We start from the raw sequence: 21,487 nt of genomic DNA on the forward strand, positions 1-21,487 counted from the left end.
GCAGATCCTAAGTGAGCTCCTAAATTCACAGTCCCTTACAGGAGAGAAAGATTAGGAATTGGAAAGGGACAGATGACTTTGCAGTTTTTTAAATTAAGCTTCCAAACCATCCTACTGCCTTCTCTCCATCAGATGATCTTAACAAAAGCTTTAAAGGCCCAAACCTTTCCACATGTTTTATCTTCCCCCAGGTTCTGAGTAGGATGAGAGATAACATCATTTTATCAAACTGCATTACGCTCAGGATTTCCAAGATAAACACCAGCTACCACTTCCCTATCAGAAAGGAATGTTCCCTTTATTTAATTGAGTTTAATTTCATTGTCCATAAAATAGGAATAATAAAACCTGCCTCACAGAATGCTTGTGAGAAGTAATGAGATGGTAAGAGGGAGAATTTGGAGAATGAGAGTTCAGGATGGTTTAGATTCAGATAAATTTTTTTGTGATAAGGTTACTTCCCCTCATTATCCAAAACTCAGAAACTAAAGAGATGTAGCAACTGTAGCAGGAGATATCCATCTGTAGGAAGCATTTGGCATTGCTCCTGGCACATAGATGTCTTCCATAAAATCAGTATCAGTACCACTATTAGTATGATTATTACCGCTGCTTCTAGTACCATCACTTTTAATGCAACTATGATGGGTTTGTTGTTGTTTCTGGTCTTTTTTTTTAGGTATTTGCTTTATTGAACCAAATTCTACTATGAACATAGATTTTTCTCCCCGGGGATGCTTTTTACCAGGATATAAGGATATATTTTAGTTCCTAGCCCTGGACACCGCTTGACTTCTCTTTTCTTTTCACCTCTTTTCTCTTCTAGCGGTAGTGTCTAGGAATGGCAGCCATAGCAGCAGACTCGATGCTTAGTCTTGCTACTTTCTGGACACTTAAGCTGTCACATGATGTAGTTACTTTCATTTTCTCTTATGAATTGCAGTGCCGGTGGCAGATATCAAAGCTGTGGTGACGGGAAAGGACTGCCCTCATATGAAAGAGAAAGGTGCCCTTAAACAAAACAAGGTATGTTTTCCAAGTTGCAAATTGTTCTATCTGCTCAATGCAGTTACTGACTGCAGTGGGCCGAGCCCTTCTTTGGTAGCTATGCTTGTGCGGTTGGTGTGTGTGTGTGTGTGTGAGTGCACACACGCACACACAGTTACACATCTCTTAAACTCAGCTCCTTTTCCTTCCCTCATTCCTTTTACATCTCTTACCTAGTCTTATTCTTTCTCTCACTGATCACTTGTCGAATCTCCACCATGCCTTGCATTCTCTCACTTCCTTTCTACGTACAGCCCTAGGAATTGCCCTCTCTCTGTTGTCACCAGTCTTCTCTCAAGCCTTTTCCACTCATCTCCGTCCATCCTCTGGGCCTCTCCTAACCTTCTATTTATGTTCATATTCTCCCTTCTGCACTTCCACCCCAATCCCTTTCGTTTCCTCCTTCTTGTTACCCGCCTGGTGTCTCAGTGAAGTCTGGGAAAGGGAGGAGAGACTAGATGGCGCAAAACAAATCTTAGAAAACTTCTAAAGGCCTGATATTCTTCAGCATCATGGGAGATATTGTGAAACAGTTCAAACCCAGCTTAAGGGAGAAAATCTTCCCAGAGGTGAATATTGCTTAAATACTCTTCACACTGCAATATTCTTCACCCTCCCCATCATGTTGTTCCCCATGACAGCCTACATTCCATAACAGAGGGTATGGGAGGTGGCATTTTCTGAAAAGATGGAGGAATTTCCCTTGCCCCCAGTTTGGAGGTATTTGCCCTTGGAGGGGCCATCAGGGAGCCAATTTTTTACTTCTTGGCATCTTGTGTTACATAGTATCTGTCCGTGAACAAAATTAATCAGCTTCATCTGGAAGCTTCAGGCACCTCGGAGCCAAAAATGTCACATAGATCAATAGGTTGCTTCTTTATCGTCCCGAGTCATTATCTAAGAGACATGTAAACGTTATACACATCCTAGTTATCAATCAGTGTTGAAGGGAATAATGCCTGCCCTGTAATTTCAGTCATTATAAGATGAAGGTGAATCCAGGTCTGCATAAGATGACCCTATCTATGGTTAAGGAAAATCAAAAGCACTACAAAAGTACTGTTTAGGAAGAAAACAGGGAGAGGATACAGCCAAGGAGACAGATAACAAGATCTTTGTTTCTTAAGTTACGTAAGTATAACTCACCTCAAGTCCATATGAATCCTTCTGTGTCGAGCCTGTCACAGTGCTATCATATAAAACACTGAGTGACATAAGGGCATGCCTTGGGGTCTGTAGGTCATCTGTTACACAGAATTTCTTTCTTCTCCAAGATATGGGGAAGTAGGGATTCAACAGCTCATCATATACCAGAAGAGCATCCTTAACTAGAGACGCAAGTCCCCAGCCTTCATGGTTTGCCTCCTGTGGGGCCGCCTTCCCTCAAGACCACCTGATAACAGACGGAGCACCGGCTCTGCTCAGCTGCAGCTGAGGTCCCCGTGGTTATATAACACTTGGAGCCGAGCAGGACAAGGTGTGAGGAAATTGGCAGCAACAAGAGTCTGTAACCTAAAGAAGGCTAGGAGGGGTATAGTTGGCAGCCAAGCAACTTGCAAGGGCTCAAGCATTCTGATTGGGACAGCGAATTATGTAAAACAGGTGTGAAGGAACTTCTGGTTTCACCCCAACCTGTAAAGAGCCTAGGAGTTGTCACTCCTATCCTTACAGTAAGAAGAAACTGAATAAAGTGAAAATCAACAATTTTCTTGGAACTACCAAGAGAACTGATGTTGCAGGGGAGACCACAGCCATGGAATCTGCAGAGTCAGGTACATCCAGAGAGTCCCAGCCAGATCTGCTCACCTGAAGCAGAATCTACTGGAGCCGTGAGCTGTAAGATCATTTAGCTGGCAATTCTGATGACTGCTAGTATGAGAGTGAGAAACTCTTGGGGGTTGCAGGCTTGTGGGGGCATACTTTCATGGGCTTTATTTCCAGTAAACCTAGCAGATTCTCTCAGTGAAGATCTTATGGAGAGTCCCCCATCCCCCACTGCCCACCTCCATCATGGCTCTGGGAGGGGAAAGAGGTGAGTAATCATGGAATATGACAGAGCCTTCTCCATAACGAAGCCCTGTTCTCCAAACCTTTATCCCAGCTAGGGGAAAGGAATTTCTCCCATTGCATTCCTTTTTAGACTTCTTATCTCAACCACAGGGTTGGGGTTGGGGGAGATATAATCAACAGCAGTCAGAACCTCAAGGAAATCAGTAGGAAACTCTGTAGCTATGCTACTGAGAAAGCTATACTACTGGAGATACACTTGAGAAGGTGACAGCCACAAGACACAGGACCCCCAAAAGATGGAGATTTAATTGGAAAGTTATGGAGTGCTATCCCTCACCCATATCCTACCACTATACCACTAGATTCCAAAATAGTAACACTGGATTATACCTGAAAGTTCTGCAAGATACAACCTCTCTCTGAGGAGGAGTATTTAGGGAAGCTCAAAGTCAGTAGGGTAGACAAAAACAGGGACACTAGAGGAATTTGAAGCCTCTGGCACTTACAGTATAGCAAACATTTAACATATCCCAATTCCTTGCTAGATTAACATAAATCATCACTCTAGAGGTCTGTGTATCTCCCTTCCTATTACCTGATACAGCATGTCTGGATTTCAACAAAAAGTTACAAGCATGCCAAAAAGCAATTAAAAAACAGCCTGGAAAAACAAAGCAATCATCAGAACCAGACTGCAGTACGACACAAATTCTGGGATTATCAGACAGAGAATTTAAAATAACTGTGATTAAAAGGATTAGAGGCTCTAATGGAAAAAGTAAACAACATGAAAGAATAGATGGATAATATAAGCAGAGATGCGGAAACTCTAGAACTGAATCAAAAGGAAAGGGTATAAGTAAAAAGTACTGTAACAGAAGTGAAATAAAATATGCTTTTAATGGGCTCTTCAGTAGACTTGACATGGCTGAGGAAAGGATTAGTGAGCTTGAAAATAAGTCAGTAGAAACTTCCTAAACTGAAATGCCAAAAGGAAAAAAATTAGAACATCAGAGAACTGACAGACAATTGCAAAAAGTATAATATATATATAATTAAAATACCAAAAGAAAGAGAATAGAACTGAAGAAATATTGAATCAATAATGGCCAAGAACTTTCCAAAATTAAAGATAGATATCCAACCACAGATCCAGGAAGCTTATAAGATACCAAGCAGGATAAATACCAACACACACACACACACACACACACACACACACACACACACACACACACACACACACACACACACACACACCCTAGGCATATCATATTCCAACTGAAGAAAACCAAAGACAAAGAGAAAATCTTAAACCAGAGGAGGAAAAACACCTTACTGGTAGAAGAACAAATATTAAAATTAAAGTAGATTTCTCATCAGAAACCATGCAAGTAAGAAGAAAGAGTGAAATATTTAGTGTTAAAAAAAAAAACAACAACTTAAAATTCCATATCCAGTGAAATTATCTTTCCAAAGTGAAGGAGAAACACTTTCTAAGATAACCAAAACCAAGGAAATTCATTGCCAGCAGACCTACTCTGCAAGAAATTCTTCAGCCAGAAGGAAAATTATATAGGTTAGAAACTTGAATCTACATAAAGAATGGAAGAGTGTCAGAGAAGGAATAAATGAAGGTAAAATAAAAATATATTTTTTTCTTATTAATTCATCAAAAAGATAATTCTTTGCTTAAAATAATAATAGTAAAATGTGTTAGATGATTATAGCATATGGATCAGTGAAATGAATGACAGCAAAGTCATAAGGGATAGGAGGGAGGAGTTGGGATACTCAAAACAGAAGACAAAAAAAAGGGAGAAAGTTAAAAATAAAGAACAAATACAACACATGAAAAGAGTTACAAACATGGCAGATATAATCTAACTATATCAATAGTCATTTTAAATGTCGATGGTCTAAATACACTGATTAAAAGACAGACATTGTCCGAGTGGATAAAAAGCAAGACCAACTATATGGTTTTCTACAAGAAACCCACTTAAATATAAAGACTAAGATAGGTGAAAGTAAGGGGATGGACAAAGATATCAAAATACATGAGACGAACTGAGAGAACTGAAAGGAGACATTCACAAACCCATTATTATCCTGGAGATTTTGGTACCCTTCTGTCAGTAATTGATACATCAAGTGGAAAGAAAATCAATAAGGATATTGATTACTTGAACAGCACCATCAGTCAACTACATCCAATTAACAAATCCACCCAACAACAGAATACACATTTTTCTCAACCTTACAAGAAGCATTCACCAGGATAGACCACATTCTGGGCCATAAAATACATCTTAACAAATTTAAAAGAAGAGCAATCATACAAAGTATGTTTTACTTCACAATGGAATTAGACTAGTAATAAAGAACAGAAAGATAGATAGAAAATCCCCCAAATGTTTGGAAATTGAAAACACACTATCAAATAACCCATAGTTTAAAGAAGTCTAAAGAGAAATTACAAAATGTTTTAAACTAAGTAGAATGAAAATATAACTTATCAAAATGTATGGGTTTTAGTGAAAGCCGTGTGTAGAGGGAAATTTATACCATTAAATGCATGTATTAGAAAAGAGGAAGGATCTAAAATCAATAAAGTTTCCACCTTAGGAAACTAGAGAAAAAAGAGCAATTTAAGCCTAAAGCAAGCAGAAGAAAAGAAATAGTAAATATTAGAGATGAATGAAATTGAAAATAAGAAAACAGTAGAGAAAATCAACAAAATCAAAACTTGGTCCTTGGGCTTCCCTGGTGGCGCAGTGGGTGAGAGTCCACCTGCCGATGCAGGGGACATGGGTTCGTGCCCCGGTCCGGGAAGATCCCACATGCCGTGGAGCGGCTGGGCCCGTGAGCCATGGCCGCTGAGCCTGCGTGTCCGGAGCCTGTGCTCCACAGCGGGAGAGGCCACAACAGTGAGAGGCCTGCGTACCACAAAAAAAAAAAAAAAAAAAACTTGGTCCTTGGAAAAGATAAATAAAATTGATAAATTTCTAGCCTGACTAACCAAGAGAAAATGAAAGAAGATACAAGTTACCAATATCAAAACAGGTGTAGAGATGATGTTCTCATTTGAGCCTAGGATATGTGTGGGTAGTTTTGGCCTTCTTGTAGGAGATTCCTCTCCCCTTAGAGGAGATCAACAAAACAAACTGCGTAAATGACATTTCCAAACTTTAAAAAAAAACTTGTAAATGACACATAGAAAATTGGACAGGTGGGTGGACAGATGGATGGATGGATAGATAATGGGGCACACTGCTATAAACACATAAATAAGACTTCAAATGGAGGCTACTTCCTGGGATTCACTGACAGAGATATTCCAGCCACTCCCAGCTTTTCTAGGCTGCCTTGAGGGCTGAGAGAAACAGCAGTATCTCTACCAGCCTGGCTCTTTCATTTGTATGCATATGAAAATTGTTTGTCTTGTAATGTTAGTAGCATTCATACATCTGGTTCATCAGGTAAAACGTCAAAAGGCAGAAAGGAAACCCACAGTTCTAATAATTTATTTCCTCAATCCACCCACACCCACACCCCTTCCCCAGTGCTCCAGAGGCCTGCTCCTCCCTACGTCTGGGACTTCTGGGTAGGAGAGGGGAGACCTGCAGCTTAAAAGGAGAGTTGGCCAAAATCTGTCCACAGGAGGTCTGTCAGTGCTTGGCAGTGGGCAGCACCCAAGGCGTGTTGCTGGCTCTTCAGCTTTTCCAGCTAGAGAGTAGGTTCTGACATTTTGTGCCACAGGACTTTCCATTAGCTTAATTACTGAACAGGGCAAACTGGGACATTAGCATCTTTAAGGCAGACACTTGTTAATAGCAAGATGTTGGTAACTGATAGTACTTCTCACTCATTCAACATCTGGCATGCCAGTCATGGTCTAAGACTTGCTCATAGAGTCATTCACTCAGTGCGCATTAGAGCACCTGAGATAGGATAGACCCTGGGCACAGAGTGACCAACAGGCAGACATGGCCCTGTCCTCCTGGAGCTTAGAGTCCAATGTATTTAAAAGAGGTTGGTGCAACAGACAAATTTCTGTGGACACAAGAAGTGTTGGCTTCTTCACAGAGAGATTAGGAAATGTCTAACACTTAGGAAATGTCTAACACTTGAAAAGAATTATCATGGGTGAATGCAAATTCAATTGGAAGAATTTGACTCTCGAGGATTAAGGATTCTAAATTTAAACTCTGTGGTTCACAAAATAAAGTTGATTTGTCGCCGTATCTTTGAAAGTGGGCATTCCTGGTACTTATCCCACTGATTTGGGCCTTAAGGGTTAAACAGTTAACATGTAATCCCCAGAGGGAAGATATGACCAGATCTCAGTGAAAGGGATAGGAATATATTTGACATGAAAGAAGCTTGAATCTCACCATGTCCAGAGCCCAGCTTTTATTTTTCCAGTATGACTTCATGTACCTGAAATAAGAAGCAGATTATACTAGAAGCTGATGTTCTAGCCTCAGCTTGAAAAGCCTGGTCGTAACCAAAAAGCCTTTTATTCAGATTTATTTCGTTCACCATTCATACTCATAATGTATAGAGTATCTTCTTTATACCAGGCCTGTGCTGGGTGCTGGGAATCCAAAGATAAATACGACCTGGTGCCTGTCCTTGGGTGTCTAACAGATATAAGGCTTAAGTATCAACGTGAAATTACAATCCAATGTTGCCTATGCCCCAGTAAATTTAAATACCAGGAGAGCCTGGGAGACTTGAGAAAGCTTGTGGAGGAAATGATGTCTGAGCTGGCTTTTGAAAAGGAGAAGTGAGGGGAAGACTTTCTAGGAGGAGGAAACAATATGTGAAAAGGCACGTGGGGCCTTTTGACATGTAAAAGTGCATCCTCTGATGGAGAAACATTCAATTCAGAGTACAGGATTGGTGGGGACAGAGAGAAGAAAATGGGTTAGAGAACTATTGGCTGATCATGCTAAGATAGCTGGGGACCAGAACATTATAGCTGCTTATAGAAGGCAAGATCCTATCTTATTATTCACGATATGAATGACTGAGTTTGCCTTCTAAAATGTAAACTCAAACTCATAGATATACAGGTGAGCAACAATGCTTCATAGCTATGATATCTAGTTCTCTGGCTATATTTAGCACACACACATGCCAAGTTATATCCTACACCTTTAATCAAAATTCTTTGACCTCAAGATAACGTAGATAGATGGTGGAGAGCCAACATAATTAAAGTGAATGCCACGCGAGATGGCCAAATGAGGCAAGTCACCCAAAGCAACGTAAGGAATGGCGGCCAACGCTATACACCGAAGATATGTTGTCTAAAACTCTACTCTCGTATTCAGTCAACCCATCATCTGACCCCTGGAAGATGGCAATCCCCAAACCAAGGCACCATCATGCCCTGAATTTCTCTGAGCATCCCCTGACCCCACATGCCTTGTCTCTAGTCCCAGGGCTAGAGGGTTGAATATGGGGTCAGAGACCATAGGATCAGTTCCTCCCGTATCCTCTAACCCCAGAACTCACTTATCCCAGGCCTTCCTCCACATGGTGAGGTGGGAGATGTGCATTAGTGGAACAGAGGATGGAAATAAGCCGCTCCTGGACATGATTTTCCACTGACTTAAATCCAGAGGGAATAAAAGACCTTAAGTAGTGAGTAGCAAAGCCCCAGAGCATCAGATGTCTAAGAAAGTGTTGTGGTGTGTGACAAGGAGCCCCTGAGGGGGACACTGCCCCAGATCCATGACTGCTTACTCCATCATCTCCTGGCACCTCTCTCCCTCACAGACAGTTTGGACAGGTGGCAGCTTCTGGAGTGTTAGCCTGAGAGGCCACCGCTCCCAGCTCCTCAGTCTGCTTGCTCAAAGTGCTGGAGAGCTGACCTCCGCTGATGCCTCAATGACAGCCGGCCAGGGACGTCAGTAAAACTCATTATAGGTGATAGCAGCCTTTAACGCAGGCATGCGGGTCATAGAAGTAATTCCTCCAACCCCTCCCAGGCAGCTTTGGTGAAATTAAAGTGGGGAATGATATTCTCACGAATTTCCTATTTCCTCCCTGTGTTTATCAGAAATCTAGGTCATGACAGCTCCGCTCATTCACATCTTCACTGGTAAATGCCTTAGAAGGGCAAAACCCAAAGTTTGAGGCCCCCTCCTTTTTCTTCCTGTTCCCTCCCTGCCCTGCAGAAGAGAAAGTATCACAAAGGACAACCACGCTGACACTCTGGTCTCACGTGACTTCAGCACCTAGTCAAGAGGCCACGTCTGGGCTCTGGTGATGCTCACACCTGCTGTCGTAAGCAAGGGGATGGATTAGCCATGCGCCTGCCCTAGGCAAAGTGGCAGTCATGGTCCAACATCAGCCGGAAATCCATTGTCAGATTCACGTTTTCCTGTTGACCTCCGAAGGTCACGTGGTGCTGCTGTAATGTACTGACTGGGTGTCCAAAAGCAAAGCCTGTCCTCTCCTTTCTCTCCAGTCTCTCAAGTATGAGTCAAAGACTTTTCCTAATGAATGACACTAAGATTAGTAAAGAAATCATCATCTATATCAGTGTTTCTCATCTAAGAACAATCTTTATGAATTTATGAGATGAGAGCTTAACATTTTGTTGAAAAAATGTTTTCAGTTTTTTTCAGTTTTTTTCAGTGTTTCTCATCTAAGAACAATCTTTATGAATTTATGAGATGAGAGCTTAACATTTTGTTGAAAAAATGTTTTCAGTTTTTTTAAAAGAAAATAATCACCTGTGATCCTAGCACCTTAACATAATTATTTTCATTTCACAATTTGCTTCCAGTTTCCAACCACAGGAAGACATTGTTCATAATTGTGATTTGTATGTATATAGTGTTCATTTCTCTTGCTTTTTTTCACTTAAGATCAGATTTTCATAATTATACTGAACGCCTGACTGCATGTATTTCTCTGGGTTGCTAATTTGTGATTTTTTTGATGGTTTACCCAAGGAAGGGAGGACATTTATTTAGTTTCTCATATTATGTTCTTACAGGTAATGATATATACAGCTTTTGCTTCCTTTTGAATTTTCTTTAGGAATAACCCCGGGAGTGGGACCCCTCGTTCTTGATATGGATTGCCTTACTGACTTTTTTAAAAGGATGACACCAATTATGGTACCACTACTAGGGCCCATGACCATTTTCATTATAAACTAAAAGACCCAAAAGAGATGCCAAACTTATGTGAAAATTGTTTTTGTTTGTTTGTTTTGGCGAACTCTTTTTTAATATTATTGATCTTAACTGGGTAGGCTTGAATGGAATCCTAAGGAAGAAACAAATGAAAAATACAGGAACTTCCCTGGTAGTGCAGGGGTTAAGAATCCGCCTGCCAAAGCAGGGGACACGGGTTCGATCCCTGGTCTGGGAAGATCCCACATGCCGCGGAGCAACTAAGCCCCTGCACCACACTCCTGAGCCTAGGCTCTAGAACCCACAAGCCGCAACTACTGAGCCTGTGTGCCACAACTCCTGAAGCCCACGTGCCTAGAGCCTGTGCTCCGCAACAAGAGAAGCCACCGCAATGAGAAGCTGCACACCGCAACGAAGAGTAGCCCCGGCTCGCCGCAACTAGAGAAAGCCCACGCACAGCAACGAAGACCCAACACAACCAAAAATAAATTTTTTAAAAAATGAAAAATGCAGAGGGGATAGTTTAGCAGAACAGATCCCATTCTATGACTCAGCATTCTTTCCTTCACTTGTTTCTATTTCTGGTAGGGCGAGGATGCCCTAAGAGTATGAGATACTGGTAGGTCTGGGCTCAGAACAAGAGCTGTTTTCCCTTAATGATGGGACAGCTAGAGGTGAGCCAGACACAGATAAAATCCATGAGAGCCACAAATAGCCTGATGGTTTGCTGTGTCAGGAGAGGCATCCAGCTAATGCTGGGCCTTTGGAGTTCACCTGGAAGAATTCTTTCTCATCTGAAATCTGAAGGCATTGACCTCATCTTTCTGCCTGCTTCCTTCTTTCTGGGGGCATTCTTGCTGTGACTTACTGGCCAAAGGCAAATCCTCTGACAGATGTTGAGGTAGAGAATGATGTGGAGAGATCTACCTCCCCAAGAAAGAACACCTGTGGGTAGTTACTGAGAGCGCAGTTCCCAGATCATAGCACAAGGGAAAGGGGCAGTCATCAGTGCTGCCTAATAGACACAGAGAAGGAAGGTGAGCACGTGTGTTACAGTGATGCAGAGCACCGATGTGGACTCATTTGGCCCTTCCCTCCAAATTAGGAGTTGTTAGGGTGTTGAGATGTGCAATGACTCTCATCTTCCATAGGTTGTACCCTGCTGTCAGTCCAATAGAAAAATCATAGTATCCAATATTGCACAGTACATACAATTTGAGAAGCATATATTAACCTACATATTAGGCATGACACTGAGTGTCTCAGCCAAGGTCATTCAGCTACAATGAAATGACAATGTCACTTAGTCCTTGGTCCTGGGGGTCTGTCTCATAGTCTGTATTATGAATGAACCCAGACATTCGAACGAACACTCACCAATGAATGAACCCCAGCTATTCTGCCACTTGGGCCCATGTTCTCCTTTATACCCTGCAGCCACTATAGGATAAAACTAGATTTTGTGTAGCCTTTGCTCTACAGTAGTCCAGGGGTCAAAGGGCAGACATGTTACCTACAGATAATGGGTTCATCCAGAAGCCTCATTACCTCCTACGTAGCTTTCATGTTTTAGCAAGTTTATACGCCTATGGACACCTGTCTGGAAATGATAGAAGATAGAGCAGCCATAATGCTGCTGATTGGGAAGGAGTTTACTGTTTTTCATGGTCTCCCTGGGAGGGAGATGCTGAAGATAGGAGAGTAGCACAGCTTTGGGGATATGTGGCCTTGGACAACTCACTTAACCTCTCTGAGCTCCTTTGCATAAAAGGGGAATGATAACATTTACTCCATGCGCTGTCTTGAGAATTAAATGAGATGGTTCACGCAGACTCGCCCTGAACAGAGAGAAGGAAATGTGCTGTGAACCTTGAAAAACATGCTCCTTCCTCCCGTCAGCCTCACGGCTGCTCCTCTTGCCTGGACACACTGTAGGCACTATTCCATGTTCAATCTGCAGCCATTCGTGACTACAGAACAAATGTGTCAACTTTCTTCAATGTGGTGTTTTCTCTAATCTCTCTTAGGAGGTGCTTGAACTTGCTTTCTCGATCCTGTATGACTCAAACTGCCAGCTGAACTTCATAGCTCCTGACAAGCATGAGGTAAGGGTCTCAGTGGGGTTAATTTATGAGAGAACGTCATATTTTCTCAAGAAAAACAAGCAGGTAAAAAATATTGGGAAGAAAGAAATTTCATTTTTTAAAAATGTCTACCTGAGAAAAATCACGAACGAAGGTACATCTTGTTGACTTGGAATAGAACGGAAACCTCTCGAAAAACTGCAAGTTGTAACGGATTCAACTTCTTCTTAGCTTGATCAGGAGTTTATGGTAAGGACTTCCCTGGCAGTCCAGTGGTGAAGACTCCGCGCTTCCACTGCAGTGGGTGTGGGTTCGATCCCTGGTTGGGGAACTAAGATCCCACATGCCACGTGGCATGGCCAAAAAATAAATAAATAAACAAAAACTTAAAAAATAAAAATAAAGAGTTTATGGTAAAGAAGAAGAATGTACACATGCTTCATACTCAGTAAGGTCATAATTGTTAACCCAGAGGAAGTATCAGCCCTGGCTTATAGCTTTGGTTTTCCTTGAATATTTAGCTTTGGGCCAGAATTTTCCCATGATAAACTTATTTCTATTCTTTAAAACATTTGATGAAGTAGGTTTTTTACCATGTTTCTGTAAGTTATTTTAAGCGGTTTAGGGCTGTCTCTGCTGTTGGAATTTTATTTTTGAGATGCTTTTATTCCTTTTGACATCTTGTTATATGTATAATTTGTTTCTCTTCTTGAATCATGCTGTCAGCTATATTTAAAATATTTAGCATAAATCCAGGAAAATGCATTTGTAAGATGAAGTAGCAGCTCTGGTTGATTTAACTTTTTCTCTTGTAAACTAGAACCCAACATCATGCTTGAAACTCTTATTTTTAGATGATACCATTCAAATTTTTGTTGTGCATGTGGTTACATAGAAAGCTTTTAGAAAGGAAGGAACATTTTAATAGAATTTGAATTTTGTTCCCCATTTCCCCTGGGAGACTTAGCTCATTTAGAAGTTATTCTGTATTTGGTTTTCACTGGTTTGAAGCTTTTGAATAAAATTGTACATCCCAACGAGAGAAGAAAGATTATATGCAAATCCTGCATTTAGAGCGGCACTTAAATATAATTCTGTGTTACTTGACATTTCGTTCACAGAAGGGGATGACTTTGTCTTCATCTTCCTGAAAATACACACTGTGTCCTACCATTTCTCTTTTTAAATAAAATTGTGGTTGTACACAGGCCACCGTATTGAAGATATATACGGATGTATAGGAAACTACTTCAAATGGTAGAACTGCCGATGCTATTTAAATCTATACAACGCTGTTTTTCCCAGTATACATTAATTCCAGATAAGGATAAATGTTCTGGGACTGCCACATTTTTATTCATATCTGCCATTTTTTACCGATGTAGTGAGGAGAAAAATGCCATACGCTTGTGTAAATTAAAAGTATTCTTCAGACCACTTCCGTATCTATTACCTCATTTTATTTGCATAATCGCTCCATGAAATGGAAAGTTCTGTCACAGATATCCTTGTTTATCAAAGGGGGAGAGAGAGGCCTCCCAAAATTGAATAACTCGACAATAGTACTGATAATAGTAATTATAACCGGAATACTCTGCACCAGGGACCATTCAATGCTTTATGTGCTTCACCTCTCTTAATCCTCATTCTGTAACTCTTAAGGAACAAACTAACCTTATTCCCATTTTATAAAAAAGGGAAATGAGGCACAGAGAGGTTAAGAAACTTGTCCAAGACGAAACAAGCAGTAAGTGATAGAGCTTGGATTTAAACCATGGGGGTCTTGTTCCAGAAACACTTTCTCTTTGGCCCCTGCACTGTGTAGCTTGGAAGGAGGAAAGCAGGACCTGGACCCATGACTTCCTGTCAGTGCCCATCCCCAGCTTCAGCAATTATCAGCTCATGGCCAATTAGGTTTCACCTATACCCTCACTCACACCCAGCTGCCACAACACCCCAGATTATTTTCGAAGCTCATCCAGATATCATATCATTTTATTTGTAAATATTCCCATGTGCATCTCTAAGTAATAAAGAGTCCACTTGGAAACATAACTATCATACCATGATCACACCCAATTTTATAACGTTTTAATACCACGATTTGCAGTCCGTTTTCAGATTTCTCCAACTGTCTCATTTCTGGTTTTCTTTTTTTCTTTTATACTTTGTTCAGATCAGAATCCAATTAAGATCCATACATAACAATTGGTTCACGTGTTTCTTCAGTTTCCTTGAATCTACAGGTTCCTCTCTCCTTCGCTCATGAACATGTGCATGTGTTTTTTTTCCTTGCAATTTATTCATTGAAAAAACCAGCTCATCTGTTTGGTAGCATAGTCAATAGTCTAGATTTTGCTGATTTTAATTCTGTGTATTAGTTTCCTTGGCTGCTGTAACAAATTACCACAAATTTAGTGGCTTAAAGCAACATAAATGTATTATCTTACAATTCTGGAGATCAGAAGTCGGATGCAGGTTTTTCTGGGCTAAACTCAAGGTATCGACAGAGCTGAACTCCTTTCTGGACTAGGGGATAATCCATTTCCTCACCCCTTCCTCACCTCCATCCGTCTCAGTAACGGCGGGTTAGGTCCTCACACCGCATCATTCTGACCGCCTCTTCCATACTCAAATCTCCCTCTCTCTCACTCCTGTTCTGTTTCCCTCTTCCACTTTTAAGGACCTTTGTGATTACATTGGGCCCACCTAGATAATCCCAGATAAAAATCCCTGTTTTAAGATCAGATGGTTAGCAGTCTTAATTCCCTTCACCATGTAACCTAACATACTCACGGGTTCCAGGGATTAGGACATGGTCTTATTTCAAAGGAGGGTACTATTCTGCCTACCATAACCTGCTCTATCATTTCACGTGTTTATCTGCATCGTGTATTTCCTATTAAGCGATAGTTAGACGATTCATCAAACTCAGGCTCTACTTTAAGCAGCAGTAGTGTTGTATTCTTCCATGATGTCTGGTTGTCTCTCTTTCGGAAATGTTTGCAGCCATTGATGATTATCGCCTAGATCCTTGGATCTGTTAGACTTTGGAAAAGGTTGATATTCCAATTCTATTGTAGTTACATAAAGACAAACTGGCCTCATCAACTCTTTGGTTACCCTGAGGTTAAACAGTGTACATATGATAGGCAGGATAATGCTTGATTCTCTTGACCAGTTTTCAAAATCATGAGCATCTTCAAAGGAGGCCAGTGAAGGATTTTTGGTGTTTGGGTATCATTATGAAGTTATGGATTTAACGTATTTGTATATCAATAGGTTGCAGTTATTGTCATTATCAGTGTCCAAATTATCTAGAGAAAGAAGGAACACCTTCTGGTTAGCTTCTGAGTTCTATGGACAGATGTCTTTGGCAGCTTTCAGGCGTTCTGGCATGACAGGATATTCCAGGTTCATCTTGTACATGTCCTACCTTCTCTCTGTGGAGCTTTGGCTCCTTTTGGTATTTAGCGACCAGAATCTGGGCATGAGGTGTGCCTGTCATTACTGGGTTGGTCATTATTTTCAGGTTTTTTGTAGACAGCTTGGAGTTATGTTTTTTTAAAGATAAAATACACTGTAAGTTTGTATTGATACTTCCAACTCAGATTCAGTACTACAGAGTTCTTATTTATTGGTTGATGTATTTTTTAATAAAATTTTCTGTACTTGCTGCTTCTCGAAAGAAAAGCACCACAGAAGTGTTCCTGTGGGTTAAATTAATCTGTACTAGGAAGCTAGCCAGGACTGGGAAAGCTGTGTACAGAAAGCAGTAATCCCCCCACGTAGGGATTTACAGTGAAACAGTGCCGGAGCTGAAAGGGGCCTTAAAGAGCATGGGGTTCAGTGGTGCCCATATCTGGAGGTACATCAGAATTAGCTAGAAGCTTTTCCAAATAAAATTTCCTGACCCAAGATCCATAAGATCAGGATCTGCAGGGTAGGACCTGGGTATCTATTTTTATTAACGTTATTTATGAGGAAACGAATGTTTCGATGTGTTCGGAATCTATCTAAGGACACTAATACTTCCAGAAATCCTTTAGCACTCAACTGATGTTTAGATAGGTTAAATGCTTTGGCTGAGATCCCGTAGCCAAGGCAGAACCAAAGCTCTACAGTTCAGGGCCGTGCTACTCAGACACGGGCCTCGTAATACACCCGTGGTACACCTCCTTGGCTTAAAAAGCGGTGCCTCAAATGTGCGTCGTGGTAGATGTCTATCACCTCACTATGACTTAAGATTTGTGTAGTGCTTGCCATCTCGTAGTACTTTTACATTGAGATCTGCTATTGTATTTTGGAACATAGCCCAGGTAACCACACTGCAAAGGACAAGCTAAGCAGGGTCTGGAATTGCAGCTTGACCCAGTGAGGGCAAGAGAGGGGGGAATCTAGAGCATGTTCTAGAAGGAAGACCAATCCCACAGGAAAAGCAGAGAAATTGCTCTCAAAGAGGTCCTATAGAGGACTAGGACATCCTAAAAGGTGAGCAAACAGAACATCCAGAATGCAGGCATGTTTCTGAGATGCGGGCAGCAGGGGCTAGTTCTTCCACCAGGTATCATGGCTCTAATACCAGGGCAGGGCAGGGTTTCAGCCTCTGGAGGGAAACTGACAAAAGCAAAGCAGGTCCTCAAATAAACGGAGCACAGTTCCTAGTCTACTGGAGAGACAAAGGACACGATTAATTTTAATGAGAGGGAAAGAACCAAACTCTTGGTTGGATACTATGGAGTGCTTTCCAAAACAGGGGATGTGCCCAGGGACCAGGCTCCAGAGACCTGGAGGAGAAAAACATTGGAACCTGGAGACCCAGGCAGAAGGGGTCCCTAGACCGGCAGCCAAGCCACCTTCCGTTAAGATCACCCAATAATTTTAGCCACTTTGCCCACCAGACATTGGGCAGCACTCAGATATTTCCTAGACCTTTTGCTAAGAAATGCAAAGGTGGGACTACCATTGGGCTGTCATCGTGAGTGCTGGGAATCAGACAGGATAGGCAGAGATTAGCTATTAGACTGGGAACCATACTTGGAGTGAGGAAAGAAGCAAGCTTTACCTGATGTTGAGCCCAGGAGTGTTGGGATATATTCTACCAATACCTTAAACTCATTGACTCACTGGTGGGATGTTAGAGATATTATGTTGCACAGGCACGAAAACCCAAACCCTCCTGCTGAGCCACAGGGAGGCATCATGGGCACAGAAGAGTGCAGGCACTGGAAGCAGATTGTGTAAGTTCAAATCCCACCCACTCCACGTACTACCAAACGGCTTAATTTCTCACCACCTCAGTTCCCTCATCTATAAAACAGAGATGCTACCAGACGTGTCAGCTTTATAGAGATGCTGTGCATGTTAAATGATAATGTAGGCAAAGCACTTAGCATAGAGCCTAGACCATCCTGAGTGATCAGTAAGTGTTAGCTATTGTTTCTCCTCTTGTTATGGTCATCAGTAGTTCTTATTGTCACCTCCCTTCCCACCAGTACTGTATCTGGACAGATGGGCTGAATGCGCTGCTGGGGAAAGATATGATGAGTGACCTGACGAGGAATGACTTGGACACGCTGCTCAGCATGGAAATCAAGCTCCGCCTCCTGGACCTGGAAAACATTCAGATCCCCGACGCACCTCCACCCATCCCCAAGGAGCCCAGCAACTATGACTTTGTCTATGACTGTAACTGAAGCGCCCGGGCCCCAGAAGCTCCCCCTCCAAAACTGGAAGAGCTAGCTAACAGGAGAGAAGAATGAAAACGCTCCCATGCCTTGGAATCCGCTGTGGTAGAGGAAAGCTGTGGTCCACATTTCCTTTGGCCCCAACGCCTCTAGCCCCGGCGTCTTCCTGCCCCTCCCTGGCATCCTGCTCACCGCCCTGATTCTGTTTCTAGACTCCGATGCTTTAGGTCACCTCCCGTTGCTGCAGCCTAAGGTGGGAGAAAAGCAAAACCCACCGCCAGTAAGAGAGCCAGAGGGCCCTTCCATCTTCATCCCAGCAGGCAAGCCCTCCCCTCCTGGCGGCTGAAAGCCAGCAGCACCAGACCGCCCCCAAACCTACAGCCAGACCCAGGGGTGTGCCCGAGGCCTGTGTCTGGAAGAAACAGTCTAGTTACTTGAGAAGACCAAACACCTCCTCGTTCCCCTGCTCTCTAGAGTCCGCTCACACCACCAGTTCCATGTGAATTGAAATCTGCTTCCAAGCCCCTCCCTCCCGTGTCCCGGCCTTTGCCTGCCCTGTCCCTCTCTGGTCCCAAGAGCAACAGCAGAAGCTTCTTCCTAGTTCTTCCCAGGGCTGGGTCTCCAGACACAGTCCGTGGGTCCCATGGCCACTTCACGTCTGCCCTGTGACTGTGACCACCCTTCCTGCCTCCCAGCTAGTCTTGGCTTTCCTCTCCCCGCCCCAGCCCAGACCTGCCCTCTTCATTGCCGCACACCCTTCCAGCGCCTTAGCTGAAAGCACAAATGGTGAAACCAGTCCCCTTGCTCCATCTCTAATGTACTAAATCTAAAAGCCCCGATGAGAGGCAGTTGCTTATCGAAGGGTTTGGTGGTCCTTCTCCTGGTGGTTCTGCTGAGCACAGGTTTCCACAGGATGGTCAAGTATCCAAGTTTACATCATTGTAATTATTACAGGTATTGACAGTTTGCAAGGGTTCAGGGTTGTTGGTTTGGGGGGGGGGAGTGGGTTATGTTTTTTTGGTTATTTTTTTTCTTTGCTTTGTTTTTGTACAAAAGAGTCTAACATTTTTTGCCAAACAGATATATATTTAATGAAAAGAAAAGATACATAAAGGTGTGTACTTTCCAAGGTTTTTTTTTTTTAATTATTTGAATCCTAAACCTCTTCCTGAGAATAACATTCCCCTAAACATGCTGTGGAATAAAATTAATTGTGATGAGTTGTGGGGCTGGTGTTTTGATTTGGTAATTTAGGTTCTTGCTGCTCAGGCGTCAGCATCACCTGTGAGCTTGTCAGAAATGCAGAATCTTAAACCTCACCCCAGCCCTGCAGAATCAGGTGATGCACGTGCATATTAAAGTTTGAAAAGCACTGGCCTAGGGGACTCCTGACCATTGCTGTGTCACCATAGGCTCTGCATATCAGTAAAGAATGATCCTTCTAAGAAGACCACCTCAAGTCATCTACAAAAATCAGACCCACTATGTAATAATACGATCTATTCATTTTACACTGTTGCCTCCTGTCGGTGACTTTCTCTTTTATTTTTTCTTCCTTACCATTATATAATTTATGGAACTGACCAAATGAAACACATCACACTTTGAAGGAGTACAGTGAGCAAAGGAAGAGAATGCAGACCCAGAGACCAGAAATCAGTCAAGCCAGAACTAGATGAATCTAACTATGAATTAATGAAATATGGGTAAGAGCCCAGCAAAGGATTTTTCTGAGGTTAGTTCCATTGGAGGCATCTCTGGATCATGAACTCCAAGGGCTGGAAGGGGTATCAGAAAGGTCCCAGTGATGCAGAATCTACAGCACAAGCCACTCTCGACTCTCAATAGAAGTGTTAGATGCCTCCAGGCATCTGCTGTTTATTGTTACCCAGATGTGCAATTACAGATTGTCCTGGGTTGAGATGACATTACAGGAAAAAAAGAAAAAAAAAGACCTCCTTTATAGCCCACAGTAATTCCCAAGCGATTACGCTTTACATCAGCGCACTCACACCTGAGTGTCAAGTTGATACTTCCTTTACATTAAGCTTTGGTGATATTAACATGTATGTCCTTCATGTCAGGAGCGCTTATTCATCTACCCGTCATCCTGATAAAATGATAAATGTTAGGTAAAAGAAAGCAGACAGAGTCATACCGTTTTTTACTTAGGAAGTACCTGACTCCATCCATGAACAGGGGAATTCTTTGGACCAAGATACCTGAGGTCCTGGGACACTGAGTTTAAGTGATTGATCGTCCTATGACCCTTGCTAGGAAGAGCAAACCCTTCTCTGTTCTGTTGCTCCTGCTTTGGTGTATTAAATAGAAACTAACCCTTTCAGGGCTATTAAAGCATTCTGCTTCATCCCTGTAGACCCTCCTCTTGAGGACTGGTGAGGTCCTGAGAGTGTGACATCATTCCTTCATTTTGTGGCAATATGGTGCAGGGTTGCTGTCCACATTTGCGCACCTCATCTTCTCAGCCTAGGCTGCCGAAGGCAACTTTCCCAGCCAGTGGGCTTCCCACAGACAGCTCAGCTCCCGTCGCCACAGGTTTCTAAGCTTGGACAAATCAGCCAAAGCCAAGGGAGCACTGAAGGAGGAGCCCAGTTTTGTCGTGAAACCTAAGCTGCATCCTCCAATTCATCTTTACCTGAAATAAAACTGATCATTGAATTTTAATCCACTGATATTTTAATCCCTCTCTTATTCTTATTCAGAGCCTATAGGGGAAAGGGTAATTAGCTGGCACTCTCAAACACAAAAGTGACTAAGGGCAGGAAAATCTGATGATTATTGCAGAAGAAAAAGTGCAAGGCTGAATGCTTCTTGAGTCTATTTGCAAATCCATTCTAAACCACCTTCCAACTAGCAACTCAAGCATTTCCTACCTACCTGCTTTTATAATGAACTGAGCAGTTGTACCATTGACATACATGCCTTTTATCAATTTTGTCTTAGTTATGAAATCTTTAACTTAAACCTTTAACTTACTATAAACCTTTAGCTTAAAGGAAATAAAATATTCCTATGATAATCAAAAACATGCTTAGAGCTAGACACTGGAATGCAACAAGAATAAAATTTGTAAAATCGAGAAGGTTATAATCAAGTAATTTAGTCAAATATAAAACCAAATAATTGCAGCACAGTGTGGAAATGATACCATATAACTGTGTACAACATAGAGTAGTAGAAAGGAGGTCGTGCTCAACACGCTTGAAAGTGGGGTAAGGGAAACCAAGAGAGGAGTAGAAACTTGAATTAGGTCTTGAAAGAGAGAAGCTGTTTGCCACGCAAGAGATAAACATTCCAAGTAGAGCAAAACATACAAACAGAGCCTGGAGGCAGGAAAACTGGTGACTATTCCAGAATCTGTAAAACATTTACTGTGGCTAGTATGTAGGATGGATATGAGAGGGGAAGGGAGAGAAGACTGCAGAGGATGTAAGAGGCACAAATCATGAAAATCCTGAGATGGGTGGCCAGGGATTTT

At 42.1% G+C, this 21,487-nt stretch overlaps 1 protein-coding gene across 8 annotated transcripts in view; it reads left to right on the forward strand.

The window, feature by feature from the left end:
- The window catches only part of ELMO1 (engulfment and cell motility 1), a 548,623-nt gene extending 529,415 nt beyond the window's left edge, over nucleotides 1–19,208 (forward strand). For all 8 annotated transcript variants that reach the window (XM_060156835.1, XM_060156841.1, XM_060156838.1 and 5 more), the window contains 3 exons: nucleotides 944–1,026; nucleotides 12,245–12,322; nucleotides 17,797–19,208. In XM_060156835.1, the coding sequence (XP_060012818.1) occupies nucleotides 944–1,026; nucleotides 12,245–12,322; nucleotides 17,797–17,997 (362 nt within the window). In that variant the 3' untranslated portion in view covers nucleotides 17,998–19,208. The remainder of the gene's footprint in view (nucleotides 1–943; nucleotides 1,027–12,244; nucleotides 12,323–17,796) is intronic.
- Nucleotides 19,209–21,487: the final 2,279 nt, after the last annotated feature.

Source organism: Lagenorhynchus albirostris, chromosome 8 (genome assembly GCF_949774975.1).
Source record: "Lagenorhynchus albirostris chromosome 8, mLagAlb1.1, whole genome shotgun sequence".
In the NCBI taxonomy this organism is placed as follows: Eukaryota; Metazoa; Chordata; class Mammalia; order Artiodactyla; family Delphinidae; genus Lagenorhynchus; species Lagenorhynchus albirostris.